This window comes from Berghia stephanieae, chromosome 2, assembly GCF_034508935.2.
Source record: "Berghia stephanieae isolate SIO BIC M18660-M18661 chromosome 2, UCSD_Bste_1.3, whole genome shotgun sequence".
NCBI classification, from domain to species: Eukaryota; Metazoa; Mollusca; class Gastropoda; order Nudibranchia; family Aeolidiidae; genus Berghia; species Berghia stephanieae.
In genome coordinates, this window is record NC_088361.1 from 95,378,809 (window position 1) to 95,394,007 (window position 15,199).

The 15,199-nt window shown below is 37.6% G+C and overlaps 1 protein-coding gene across 1 annotated transcript; it reads right to left on the bottom strand.

The window, feature by feature from the left end:
• Window positions 1-2,369: 2,369 nt before the first annotated feature.
• On the bottom strand, window positions 2,370-3,918 carry LOC144965921 (uncharacterized). Its single transcript, XM_078901774.1, has one exon. The coding sequence runs from the start codon at window positions 3,764-3,766 to the stop codon at window positions 2,666-2,668; it is 1,101 nt and encodes a 366-aa protein (XP_078757900.1). The 5' UTR covers window positions 3,767-3,918; the 3' UTR covers window positions 2,370-2,665.
• Window positions 3,919-15,199: the final 11,281 nt, after the last annotated feature.

Sequence of the window (15,199 nt, forward strand, 5' to 3'; positions counted from 1 at the left end):
TTCTAGAGCAAGAAAATTTACTCCAATCACTCACTCCATTCAGGTGTAAAAGGGTACCTGTCAAGCTGGGATAGTAATCTGCGATAGACTACAGACTAGCGTCCCGTTCAAAGGTTTTCAAAGAAATACGTTAATTGTCCGCTTCACGCTATTGAAACCGGAATAACTCCTGCACCATTGGCTACAAGGCTCTAAAGGACTTAATTTGTCTTACAATGAGTCCAAGTGGTTCAGGAGGACTTACTTAAAAATATTTTCATTGAGAATTCCCGAAATAAATAACGATAAAGATAATTGATCCCACAAGTTACCGAATAGATGTGCGACCGGTTTTAGACACGTTACTGCTGTGTCACAAAGTGTGACACTTCTTTAATTATATTTATAAACATACGTTTTTAAATTGCCGAAAATTGTTTATGTTGCTACGCATTCTGTACGTGGTTTCATCACATAGAATTATTTTTTGAATTGTTCTTGCTTTTTTATATTCAGAATTGAAATAAATAAATAAATTATAACTGTGAAATTGAATGTAAGCTTCAGTCTAATATACGAAAACAGATAAAATGGACGTTTCGGGTTTCCCCTTCATCAACAACACATGATGAATTAAAAACTACAGACGAATGAGATAATGTGGTAGTGGCGTTGTTAAGATGCATAAACAAAAACATTGATGGGCAGGAAATTGTATGCTACTTTGTGAGGAAGCGCGAATTAAAACAGAGCAATAGAAATTTATAAAAGGTGCGTACTTAATTATGTCAAAAGAGGGGAGGCGGGAAGGAACTGTGTAATGCAGTGAACTAAAATAAAGTGTGGACTATTGTTGGAAAATAAATACAATGGAATTGGAAATAAATACAAAATGTAAGGGATGTAGGTATTAATATATTAGTGGCATTAGCAGCAGCAGAAGCAACAGTAGAAATAGTAGTAGTAGTAGTAGGAGTAGTAGTAGTAGTAGTAGTAGTAGTAGTAGTAGTAGTAGTAGTAGTAGTAGTAGTAGTAGGGATGCAGAAAATAAAGACAGGCATTTCAATTTTGACACGGCGCCTCCAAGTCTGGGACTTTTTTGTCCTAGTGCGGAAGTCTGCTATATTTTTCTACTATCACAAACGATATAAACACGGGACTGGGACAGTCCTGTCCCGTTGATTTTGTAGCATTTTACAACGGCTTGGGACACAACGGGACTGTTTTGTCCCGTCCCAATAGGTGCGGAAGATTTCTCTAAATTCTATATGTTACAGATTTGGGACAGGACTGTCCCAGGACAGTCCTGTCCTAGTGCGGAAGAGGGTTAAAAGGAGAGTTGTGAGAGTGGCCGGGGTTGAGAGGGAGGAGGAGGGGGAGACCTGTGGCTCACTGAAGATGATGTCAACGGACAGAGTCATTCGTTGCTGCCCTAGATGCAAAAAGGCATAATGGATAGTAGGTTATTAAAAAGTATAACCCATCGGCTTAACACGGTAGAACACAAGGGATACCAAACCAATAGCCTCATTTAACGTGTAGGACGAGACAAGAGGACCATACGGGGTTATTACAATTTTATTTTCCAAAAAAGACAAAGTTCTACCGGCTTAGCACTCACGTTACACTTGAGTGCGGTGAGGTAATGTGAGTAAAGAGGTTTGTCAAAAAACTAAGCTGTGGGCCTTCCCCAACTGGACTCGGTCCTATGTCAACCAGTATATAAGGCGTGGGTGATACAACTCGACCACGAAGCCAGTCAATTGACTGTTCGGAATTATAATATAGATTATTTATTCTTCAACAGTACCAGACGGTGGTGTTCATAATAAAAGCATGAGAGAGGATTAAATATGGGCCTTTTAGTTTTTGCTCTTTGCATGTGTGCGTTTGTGTGTGTGTGTGTGTGTGTGTGTGTTTATGTATGTGTGTGGGGGGAGATGGGGGTAGTGGGAGATTGGTTGGTTGGGCTACCCCCAGTTAGATTATTGATCCAGGTATAAAGGAACAAGAAATTCAAATTGAACTAAAGCAGAAAGACTTCAGAGAAGAAGCCCCTTTGAACAATAAGTTGGGTTTTTTTTGTCCTTAACTTCTTTCATTCTAATGGGGCTGGACTAAACCAAGGTCATGACTCCCAGATGCTTTTCTACTTCTATCTCTATAAAGCTCCGACACAAGGGCTTGAGCCCCCTGACTATATCACACCGTGCATAAGACCACAAAGCTAATCAATAAATCGGTGGAATAAAACTGATTCTTTATTCTACAACACGCGCCTGATGTAGACATCTCTAAATTTAGCACGAGACAGAGTTAGAAATCTGTCAGGTATATATATATATATATATATATATATATATATATATATATATATATATATATATATATATATATATATATATATACTTGTGATTAATTTGTGACCTGTTGTCTGGTAACAGTATTAAGTCCGAGTGAGTCAAATGACAAAAAGTAATATTAAAATTAAAAGAACCAGAATTGTTTGATCTTTTTTGTCTCTACCTGAATCTATATCTATTGTCTTCAATAAAACATAAAAAAATCGGACGAACCTTGTACACATTCAATTTTTAGCTTCTAAACCATCCCAACATAATAACGTTTGTAGACGGCGGGTCACATTGTTGTCTAAAAAGAAAGTCAAACTGTCATAAAATTTTTGTTACACTTTCTTTTTACCACAATGGAACATTTCTTTAGCTGTCGCTTTGAAGTTTGAACTCATCCATAGAAAAACGTACAAGTTGCAAGTGGCATTGAAAAGATCAAAGAGAATGATAAAATGACAAATCACAAGGAATATATTGTGATATTTCCGTAGGAAGTACAGTTCGTAAACAAAATACTTTGCCATGTATAGAGCAATTCTTGGGAAAATACAGAGGATGTATATGGCAATGATAACAACCAGCATCTTGAAGACACGTTTGTCTCTGTCGGAAATTGTGGAAGCTTCAGAGGCTTGCTTGTTTTCCGCCCTAAATTTCGAGGATCTCCGTAGCTGGATGACAATGATGGCGGTACATATGACGATGATGAAGAAACTTACTGTTGGCCAAATGATCCCTGTTAAGTTGTAATACATCATCAATGGACCCTCGTGCTTACGATGAAAGTCACTGTATCTATAAATAGCAATTTTTTCATTCCATTTTGTATCGTGTACCCAAACTATATCAAAAATTGCAAATATGACGGCAAATGACCCGAAAATAACAATCGAAATGGTTGTCATGGCAATAAAAGTGACTTTTGGTGTCAAAAGGACCTTGACCAGAAGCGGCATGCTGACACAGAGGCATCTTTCTACTGCTACGTACGCCGCCAAACCACTGGACACATAACTGACAAATGTGATAAGATACGTCATTGATACTGTGGAAATATTTCCCCAAGACTCGGCCTTAGCCGCTGAGAAGAGACTTATCGGCCCTGCCATTCTTTGAAGGGATGCTGCTAAACATTTAATGAGGTCCCATATTGCAATGGCTGTCATAGATACGTTCATACTTTCTTTATAGCCTTGCTTGGCGAAGACCAAGATAATCATGATATTGCTGACGATTCCTACATTGGCAAGAACGAACGAAAGACACAAGTCTATAACGACCTCGGAAGCTGCCCGAACTTCATTGCTGACAAAGATCTCAGAAGGGCGAAAAGGCTCGACACCCACTTCTTTCTCCAAAAACTGAAAAACTGTAACAACAAAGGTGCTGGGGGGAGTTGAGTTGTAAAGTATGTTTGACGCATTCGCTGCCATATTCTTCTTCTTCTTCTTCTTCTTGAAGTCAGTATGTTGAATATGACGGGTGTCGATTTTATCGCTTTAAATGTAATCACTTGAAGTTATCTGAATCACTTATTGAATCGCTCAAAATATCAAATTATATAATATTATTTTAAAATGTTGAAAGCTTTACAATTCAATACACTAACAATCATGAAACAGATAAACTATGCCAATACTGACGTACTTTGCAAAAACAACAATTAATATTTTTGGCTAGAAAACGTGTCCTTCATACATCGATTGATTAAGATGCCCCTCGGCTTGGCAACAACTCTCAATCATGGGACCTCAAGGAGAGTTTTGCCAAACTGAGGGTCATTTAATCGATCGATCTTTGATGAACGAGTTTTCCGGGCAAAGTTCTTAATACATGTTTTTACAGAGTAGGACAGAAAAGTGCGACATTAAGTGCCCTGTCACATTGATAAAATTCTCAATTTAAATAAATATTACTGATTTTCATCATTATGCTTCTATTACCCTAATGGCACATAAGTATACTCGATACTAAAATCGATAATTGTTGTATTCGATAATGACGAGAAGCTCACTACTTGGGAATTATGAATGGTTATGGATAATAAAACTTCAAGTTGAAGTACGCATCGACAAATAAATTATTATAACTTTCTATCATATTCCTTGTTTCAAAACGAGGTTTTCGTAATTTCGAATCACTTGAAGGAGTGTTTTGTGTTTCAAACCATTAACTCATCAAATCGTGTCTTTATCGAGTAAATCACATTGAATGACTGATACCGCAAGGCAAAATGAATTATATGAATTGTAAGAAAATCGATTCTATTTTTCAAGTTGAATATCAATATCAATGATATCTATAGTTTATATTCGATTTTAGAGAAAATCAAACGAGAAGGGGGCACAATAGCTAAGCTGGCAGAGCACTTCCTTCAGGCAAAAAAGTTACAGAGATCGCTTCTTTGTTTAGTCACGATATTTTCTAACTCCTGTCTACAGCAGTAATTTAGTAACTGGATATGTTAGATCTAGCGGAAAGTACTTTGCGATAGACTAGCATCCTATCCAAACAATACTTTTGTCCTTTTCATACTTTAGAAACTAGGACTAACTCAGACTCCGTAGGGTTAATAACTATTAAGGATTAGTTTTCCTTTAGAGAAAATCACCGACTCGATTTTAGAGAATGGGAATATGGATTTTATAAGATAGACGTAAATTTAATTTGATTGAATTCATAACATTGATTCTTATTTTCTAAAATATATGACACGGGAATGAATGTATATTGTAAGATTTTCGTTTGCTGCAGATGCAAAGTGATGTTTGAACAGTGTAATGGTTAATTGCTTGATAGCTCGAGGTGAAGAATTTTGTTCACTATTGGATGTTCCGGGGTTAGATAAATTACATTTTATGTTTACATATGTTGTAAAAACCAAACACGAGTTGTTGATGTTATTGAGTGGGGTGGTGACTATATATAAGAGCGACTATGGTGCTTGGTAAAGAATTTGTACAATAAATAAATATGATCGCGTGTATTGTTAAACGATTCATACACTATTACTGTTTGGAATTCCGGACGTATTCCCAACCGCTGCATGAATTTGCGAGTGGGCGTTGGAAACAAATTGTCGAATTCCAAAATGCAAGAGTGTCAGACATCTTTTATTCTACCTCTACATGGGGTACTTGGCCAAATGCAACACGTAACACGTTTTTCGAGGCATAATTAAACTTTTATAATTGAGCTTTCATATAGATCAATATCCACTAAACGTGCTCAAAGCGCTTTACAAATGGTCCCTGGCCAACAGCAGCATTTTACATGTAGGACGATACATGACGCCTGTTAGGCGATTTTACATTTTATTCAGACAGAGCCACGCAGTTAACAGACAGGTACTCATTTTACACCTTAGCACGGTGAGAGAATGTGAGTAAAGAGCCTTCTCCAAGGACTCAACTATGCGCCGAGCGAGGCTCGAACCCAGGACCTTTCGATCCGAAAGCGAGTGTCATACCACTAGACCACATATCCGCACGAGGCATGAGGTGATATTACATTTTTTTTTCAGACAGATATAGCACTGTTAACGGCTATGTACTCATTGTACAATCTGCGTACGGCCATAGAATGAAAGTAAAGAACATTTTCCAAGGGACCAGCTTTGCGCCATTCGGAGCGGGACCCAACCATGGACCTTCCGCGTGTTATACCGCAAGACCAGATAGCCTTGCATAGAACTTGAGTAAAAAACACGGCTCTCATAGAGAGAAGGTTTGTAGTTGGTTTGTGTGATTATCATATTGATGTGGTTTCTCAATGCCTGTAATCTTGACTTCAAACTCAATATTATTTATCTTGTCCCTAAACATCCGATGCTTAACGAAAATTAGCAATCTAATATATATATATATATATATATATATATATATATATATATATATATATATATATATATATATATATATATATATATAAATTTTAAAGACAAAATCCATGAAATAATAGTGCTCATCTTTTTGATAAAAGGAGGTAGTAATAAAATATTTCAAGTAAAATTATGATCAACTTCAACAATATTGTTTCTTGCATTCGCTCTCATCACTTCCAGATGAGAGCGAATGCTCGAAAAAATATTGTAGAAGCGGATCATAATTCTACTTGAAAATTATATATTCTCTCTCTCTCTCTCTCTCTCTCTCTCTCTCTCTCTCTCTCTCTCTCTCTCTCTCTCTCTCTCTCTCTCTCTCTCTCTATCTATCTATCTATCTCTCTCTCCCTCTCTCTCTCTCCCTCTCTCTCTCTTCACAGTTTAGATCGGTCACGAAAATACCCTCATCAAAGCCATGAACGCATTTTTCACAACGTTTGATCAGAGAAGATATAGATACAATAAAGTTGACGTCAGTCTGGTCTTTGATATTGTTTATGAGTAATTCTCACTTAACTGCATTATCCAGACTATAAAAAATCATGGTTTCACAGATTGGCAATGTTGTGAATTTCCTCGCCGAGCTCATACTATCTTTATGGCAGAAGAACGTGAAAGGTGAAGGATCTTACACAGGGGATTGAAGAGGCGTCTCAGTCGTATGACCAGGACGTGAAAGGCGATAGTCACTTGGTAAGTCAGTTCTTACCGGATCGACACAAGATAAAATTTTAGATTGCGTAATAAACGTTGTGTAAAAACAACACACGCAATCCTAGCTGATAAACGGATGGGATAATGCTTAGCGCTTAAATCTCTACTCACTTAGGGCTATTATTTATCTAAGTTCGGCTATGTGGTCTAGTGGTATGACACTCGCTTTCGAATCGGAAGGTGCTGGGTTCGAGCCTCGCGCTCGGCGCATAGTTGAGTCCTTGGAAAAGGCTCTTTACTCACATTCTCTCACCGTACTCAGGTGTAAAATGAGTACCTGGCCGTTAACAGCGTTGTCTTTGTCCGAAAAATTGTAATATCGCCTAACAGTCGTCATGTTCCGTCCTACATGTTAAATGTTGGTGTTGACCAGGGACCCCTTGTAAAGCGCTTTGAGCACATTTCAGTGGATATTGCTCTATATAAAGCTCAATTTTTTAAAGTTCATCAACGTTTACTTTTAACTCTCTCCTTACCAGCTATTTTCAGAATTTTACCCGAAACGTCATACTAACCCAACACTCAAAAATATATTTTTCAAACAGAATAGTAACGAGTATATTTCTATATTTTGTTCAGAAAAATGAGCTCTTCAGCACAGTGCCAAGTTTTTATGGCTATAACTATAACAAAATAAAATCAGAATAAGAAAATTGTTGACTGTATCGTAACAACTGTGACGATTTTCCTATGGGTGGCAAGGAGAGGGTTAACATTCAACACTCGTAGAATGTACATGACAAAAGTCCGCTTATTATGCGTGTGGCCTTGGGCTTTTAAGTGACCGAAATCGATGATTGTCTAACAGCTTAAGTTATTACAAGGAACGAAATTGACGTCACTTGGCTTTTTGTTATTGATTTTAGATTGCCAGTTGGTGATTAGTCATCACTTATGATGTCCAGTTGACGTCACTCAGCTCTTTGTTATATTTAGTATGCGCTTGGTCAAGAAGCTCACAACATTGCCATCCCGAAGTATAACGGACCAAAACACAAAAGTATGTGTAACCATGAACTTTTATAGTCTGTTTAATACAGATTAGTGAGAATTACTCATAAGCGCGGATGGCAAAAAACAATAACAAAGACCCGAGTGACGTCAACTTCATTCTATCTATTATTTTTATCTTGCCTGTTCAATGTTCATCCGGCACAAAATAATATCAATCAGACTATAGATAGTATGCAGATGAAAATCGCTCAGGCCTTTGTTATTGTTTTTGCCATCCGCGTTTGTGAGTTGTTCTCACTAAACTGGATTAACCAGACTATAGATAGAATGCGCTTGGCCTAGGAGTTCACAACATTGCCATCCGGAAGTATAACGGACCAACACACAAACTCTGTGTAACCATGAACTTTTATAGTCTTGTTAATACAGTTCAGTGAGAACAACTCACAAACGCGGATGGCAAATACAATAACAAAGGCCTGAGTGACGTCATCTGCATACTATCTATAAAAGTTCATGGTTACACCGAGTTTGTGTGTTGGTCCGTTATACTTTCGGATGGCAATGTTATGAGCTTCTTAGCCAAGCGCATACTATCTATAGATAGTTCGAAGATGACGTCACTCATGTCTTTGTTTTTGTTTTTCGCCACCCGCGTTTATGAGTAATGCTCATTGTATTAACCTGACTATAAACGTTCATTGATACACACAGTTATGTGTGTTGGTCCGTTATACCTCAAGATGGCAATGTTATGAGCTTCTTCGCCAAGCGCATACTATCTATAGATAGTATGCGCTTGGCAAAGCAGCACACAACATTGCGACCCGGAAGTATAAAGGGCCAACACACAAAAGCCTGTGTAACCATGAACTTTTATAGTCTGGATAATACAGTTAAGTGAGAATTACTCATAAAAGCGGATGGCAAGAAACAATAACAAAGACTCGAGTGAGGTCAACTTCATTCTATCTATCTGTATAAGTTTTAGTAAAAATAGTTTTATATGTTGGTTCGGTTTATCCGACTGGCAGATCTTGTGCGTATTTTACCTTAACACACAGCGTCAATTAGGCGAATGCATTTATGACAGATTCTGTCCCTTAGTTGTGTCCGATCCAGTGAACACTGTTAAGTTGACGGCACACATGTAAACACTATTTTTTTTGGACTCGATGGTTTCTACGAGTTAATAAAACTCACTAAAACATATTATTCACTGAAACAACGAGGCACAACACTCACATCCCAGATTCGGGTTGAAGGTCTTTGTAATAGGATTCAATAGTGTGATGTCACGTCCACCCAGCAACGAGCAGCTTGGTTCTAAACAAAGATAATCGGTACTTTTTAATCTTCATGCTAACCAGAACTTTTTCAGAGATCGGAATGTATAAAAGTCAAAACATGTTCAGATTTACTGTTTTTTCCTCTAGATACACATTTATGCTCGTGGGAAAAGTATTTCATAAGGGTGTCCGCCATCATTGTTCCGATAGTTTAGAATCATTTACTAAGTTACTATGCGTCATTACGAGGGAAGTGACGCCACGACTGTTGAAAGCCTATTTAATTGTTCTTTTTCTCGAGCAAGGAACTGAATTGGATTCAGTAGTCTGATGTCACGCCGCCCGGCAACGGCGGCCATCTTGGTTCTAAACAAAGAAAATCATTACTTTTTATTCTTCATGCTGGCTAGAACTTTTCATATGCTTGTGATCAGAATGTGTAAAAGTCAAAACATGATCAAATTTATGTGTGTTTTTTTAGGAAGGAAGTGACGTTACGACTGTTGAAGAGTATGTGGAAGATAATGCTTTTACTCAATAAGATCGCTACCAGACAGGAACAACAAAAATGTCGGCCAATACTAGCTAATTGATGGTTTCTCCATGACCTCTTGCTGTGATGACTGGCGTATTACAAGTTATTAACACGGATGCTTTATCTCATAGTATAAATCGAGGGCTATTTAATTGAATTCAATAGGCTGATGTCACGTCGCACAAAAACGGCGGCCATCGTGGTTCTAAAAAAAAAATCGGTACTTTTTATTCTTCATGCTGGCTAGGACTTTTCATATGTGACCCCTCGCCTCCAAATGGTATGATGTCTGGATTATCAAAATGATAAAAAATGAATTTATAACCAGAAATGACACACTTAGGTTGAGTTTGTTTGTTTTATTGAGGAGAATGTATCTGATATTTCAGGGTATCAATACTATTAATTCATATCATTGACCAATTTAGCATTCATATCGGCTTTTTAGCATCTGGTTCATCCCGACATAATACCGTTTTGAGACGATGGGTCACATATGTCTTGTGATCAGAATGTGTAAAAGTCAAAACATGATCAGATTTATAATGGGGGTTTTTTTCCTCTTGATACGTTTTTATGCTCGTCGGAGAAATATTTCATAAGGGCGTCCGCCATTGTTCCGATAGTTTAGAGCCAGTTACTAAGTTACCATGCGTCATTACAAGGGAAGTGACGTTACGACTGTTGAAGCGATTTAACATATAATTTGAAAATTACGTTAGTTATCGCATATTTTATTAAAACTATTAAATGGACATTTCCATATTTCTATTTTTGCTCAAAGTTTTAAAAAAAAACAGTATTATTTTTGTTGCCCCTGTCTTCGACCCAATAACCTCGAACCGACGACCTACAGCCAACTTGGGTACTCGCCTATCACCTATAGATAGAATGCGCTTGGCCAAGGAGTTCACAACATTGCCACCCGGAAGTATAACGACCAACACACAAACTCTGTGTAACCATGAACGTTTTGAGTCTGGTTAATACAGTTTAGTGAGAACAACTCACAAACACGGATGGCAAAAACAATAACAAAGGTCTGAGTGACGTCATCTGCATACTATCTATAAAGATAGAATGCGCTTGGCCAAGGAGTTCACAACATTGCCATCCGGAAGTATAACGGACTAACACACAAACTCTGTGTAACCATGAACTTTTATAGTCTGGTTAATACAGTTTAGTGAGAACAACTCACAAACGCGGATGGAAAAAACAATAACAAAGGCCTGAGTGACGTCATCTGCATACTATCTATACAGTTTATTGAGAACAACTCACAAACGCGGATGGCAAAAACAATAACAAAGACCTGAGTGACGTCATCTGCATACTATCTATAGATATAATGAAGACGAGGTCACTCAGGTCTTTGTTATTGTTTTTATGTTTTTTTATTTATTTATTTTGTTTTTTTTTTTGTTTTTTTTTTAAGGGTTATTTTTGGGAGGGTGGAGGGGGGGGGGGGGGGGGGGGGGGGGGGGTTCCATCCACGTTTATTAGTAATTCTCACTAAACTGTATTAACCAGACTATAAACGACAAAGATTACAATAGTTTTATGTGTTGGTCCGTTATATTTCCGGATGGCAATGTTTAAGTTTATCAAATATGCAGAGGCATGGAAATCAGCACAATAATATTATATTATCTCATATCATATCATATCAAATCATATTTTATACCATACCATATCATATTTTATATTAAATTATATCATACCATACTCTATCATTTTACATTGTACCATATCATATCATATCATATCATATCATATACCAATTATAGGACTTTGATATCCTTAAATCACTCGAAAACTAGAAATGCAAAGCCATCGCTAGCCTCCAGTATAATATCATATAATATCACACGAAATTTATATAGTGCTTTTAAATTAATTAAACCAATATCTAAGCACGTTATAAAATCAATTGGAAGTCATATAATTTAAGATTAAGAATGGAAAGAATGAATTCAATTCATAAAAATAAAAGCTTTCGAGAATTTTCAGCATCTGACATGCGATGGAAGGGCACTCTAAAAGCGGGGCATCGAAAAGACCTGGAATATACACATTGATATGAATGATATCTATAACATCTTGGAAAATGTTTAAGTTACTTACAAATCGTCCTGGTCACCCTATTCAAAACAGGATACCGTCAAACTTGGAGGGCTTTTTAAAATAAAAGACAAAAAGAAACTCAAAATAATTGCCCTAAAATTGGTGTAAATTTGCAATTCAAATGAATTATTTCGGTACTTTTAATTTCTGATTTTAGCCATTTTCTGTTTAATCTGCGTAAATAACCTACGGTAACCGTCTCCGATCTGCGTGTGTTTTATCGAGCATGGTTCCAGAATTTCACTTGGTTGATCTCACAGGAACAACAGTATCTATATTATTATGTGAAAATAGGCCCGACATCTACTTATTTGCAGGTCTGATAACCCGACTTGTTATGGTTTCGTTATTGTAATGAAAATATGTACTCTCAAACCTAGCAAACTATTGTTCAATACAATAATGTTAAATCAAGTTCAAGTTCAACATCTTTATCTGCAAAAGGCGACTTACCCATCACTGCAGATTTTATACAATTATGCGGTGACTTTCTCCATTATTGTGTTATTGAGTTGAAAAATAAATGTTTAGCAGTTGACTAAATTTGTTATTGTTGGTATTATCTGTGATTTATGGTGGGAGAGGGTTCCATTTCTTGATGGATCCTGGGATGAAACTGTTCAAAATGTTTTGCTTCTGTGTGCTGGAATTGTGAAGTTATTGCTATGATGATTTCTTGTGAATGTACAGTGGTGTTTTGTAAAATATTGTGGTAGTTAATGCTGTTTTGTTGGAATGCACTGCTTTGTGGAGAAGTTGGAGGCGTTTTTCGTTCCGCGTACACTCCAGTGTTTTTAACTGCAACAATTTCAAGGCGTCAGTAACGCAGTCTGGTTCGGGCAAGTAATTGTTGTTGACAAACCTCGAAGCTGCCCTTTGAACTTGTTCAATTTTCTTGATATTGCCTTGCTGATCGGGATACCACACTGTGCACGCGTATTCCAATACGGGTCTGATTAAAGCACTGTATGCCTGTTCTTTCACCTTTGGGCGACACTTGTATAGATAGTTCGAAGATGACGTCACTCAGGTCTTTGTTATTGTTTTTAGCCATCCGCGTTTATGAGTAATGCTCATTGAACTGTTTTAACCTGACTATAAACGTTCATGGATACACACAGTTTTGTGTGTTGGTCTGTTATACTTCCGGATGGCAATGTTACGAGCTTCTTAGCCAAGCGCATACTATCTATAGGTTCCGCCTCAGGTAACCAATGGTACGATTTCCTTTTGCCACAATAGTATCAATATGTTGGTCCCAGTTCAGTGTTTTGTTTAGTTTGGTTCCCAAGTAGGGTATTGTGTCCACGTGTTTTGATAACTGACCGCTACAGTTTTGTGCGTCTCTTGTAGACAAAGTGTCTTTGACTTGAGGTTGGATAGTAATTCTATCTTTGTTGATGACAGTCCTTCTGCATTGAAGCTAAGGATCTTAAAAATGTCCATGGTGAGAGCCGGGGGGGGGGGGGTATCCTTTTACCACCCTGACCATAAAGAGTTAATTGTTGCTGTTGCAGCAATCGGTCTCCAGCGAGGGATTTCAAGGACACGACGTGGACGCTTGCTACATGTCCCCAATTGACCGCTTATTTTGGTAGACATAACTAATTTGCTGAGCGGTCCCAGGACAGTTCTTTGAGGTATCCCCGATAAAATGTTGCATCTCTCACTTCTATGTCCACCAGGACTACTTCCTGAGTTCTATCCAAAGTCAGTCCTCAAGCCAATAAAACAGCTGTTGTTCCATCTGTTTTGAGTCGTTTTCTTATCAATGGTCTTTTACGGGGACGGTTGGTTGATTATATTAATCCCATGGTGTTCCAGTTTGCTGAGGAGTCGTCAAATGCCTTCGAAAAGACTAAAACAAGTCGATCTATTTGATTTTTTTAATGTCTAATGCCTTTCCTATTTCCTCTTTGGTATTTACTAACTGGCTTTCACAAAATCTATGTGTTCGGAACCCATGTTGATAATCGACTATCACATTAAGTCCATTATTGAATGAAACAACATGCTCGAGTACTTTACATGTGATAGGCGTCAGCGACACTGGTCAATATCTCGAAGTAATATCTCGTTTCTCTGTTTTGTATTTGGTAGTGACTAATACTTGCTTCAAGTCTTTGGGCACACGGCCTGTGTTGAGTGACTGTTGGTAAATCATGCATAAATAAGGAGCTATTTCTGTGGGTATCAGATCCGGGCCAATTGCTTTAGAAGGATTTAGACCCTGGAGGTGTTTGGTTATGCCGGTTTGGGTAATGGTTATTCTTGATATTGGAGGAATGTTGCTTCCATTTATAGTAGGCGACGTCGTGTTTTCTTTTGTGAATGTGAGTTTGTAATGTGTTTTAAGGATGTTTGCTTTCTGTGTGGTGTCAGTAGCTTTCGTTCCATCCGGTTTTTTGTAAAACTGCTATGCCTTGATGTATCCCTGCATTTAAATGTGATGTATTTCCAGAAGAGATTTGTGATGCCACCGTTTAGGTTTATATTAGATTAGGAATCAGCTTTGAGCATGTCGGTGACATATTTGTAATGCTCTTTCTTAAGTTGTGTTTTTATTTCCTTACGAAGAGCACTAAAATTGTTCCAGTCCTGTTTTTTGTTGGACCGTTTTGCTAAGTTGTAGCGACGCTGCTTTTGAATTTGCTTGGGATGTGCTTATTGACTGATTGTCTGGAAACTCTCCCAATATTTATTGATATAATCTAAATTTGTTTTTCAAAAGCTTCAAAGTTGTATTGAAGGTCAGTCATTATCCCTTTCATGTTTCCTTTTGAGTATACAAATTCTTCTCACGATGGTTTTCGTATGATTTGTAGTTTAGCTTTAATTCCAAGTTTTACAATGTCATGATCACTCATTACTGGAAGAACTTGTATATTTTGCATGAGGACACGATGTGTGTTGAGGATGATGTCAAGTGTGTTTTCTCCACGAGTTTGTTCCAACACTGTTGAAGCCCTCGACGTTTTGAAGCATCCTTCAATTTATTTGTTTGTCATGTTGTGGATTTAGTTCGACGCTTAGGTTTCCCCAGTTGATATCAGGGAGGTTGAAGTCTCCAGCAGGTCCTATAAGTGGTGGGACGGAATTATCCCATTATTGTAGATTTTTGACACTGATTCGTATAGTTGATCCATTACAATTATGGGCTGGACGGTTGTCTATAAATAGCATTAAGTTGACGTCACTCGGGTCTTTGTTATTGGTTATTGCCATCCGCGTTTATGAGTAATTCTCATCAAACTGTATTAACCAGACTATAAACGTTTAAAGTTAAACATAGTTTTGTGTGTTGGTCCGTCATACTTCGGGATGGCAATGTTGTTAGCTTCTTTGCCAAGCGCACACGATCTAT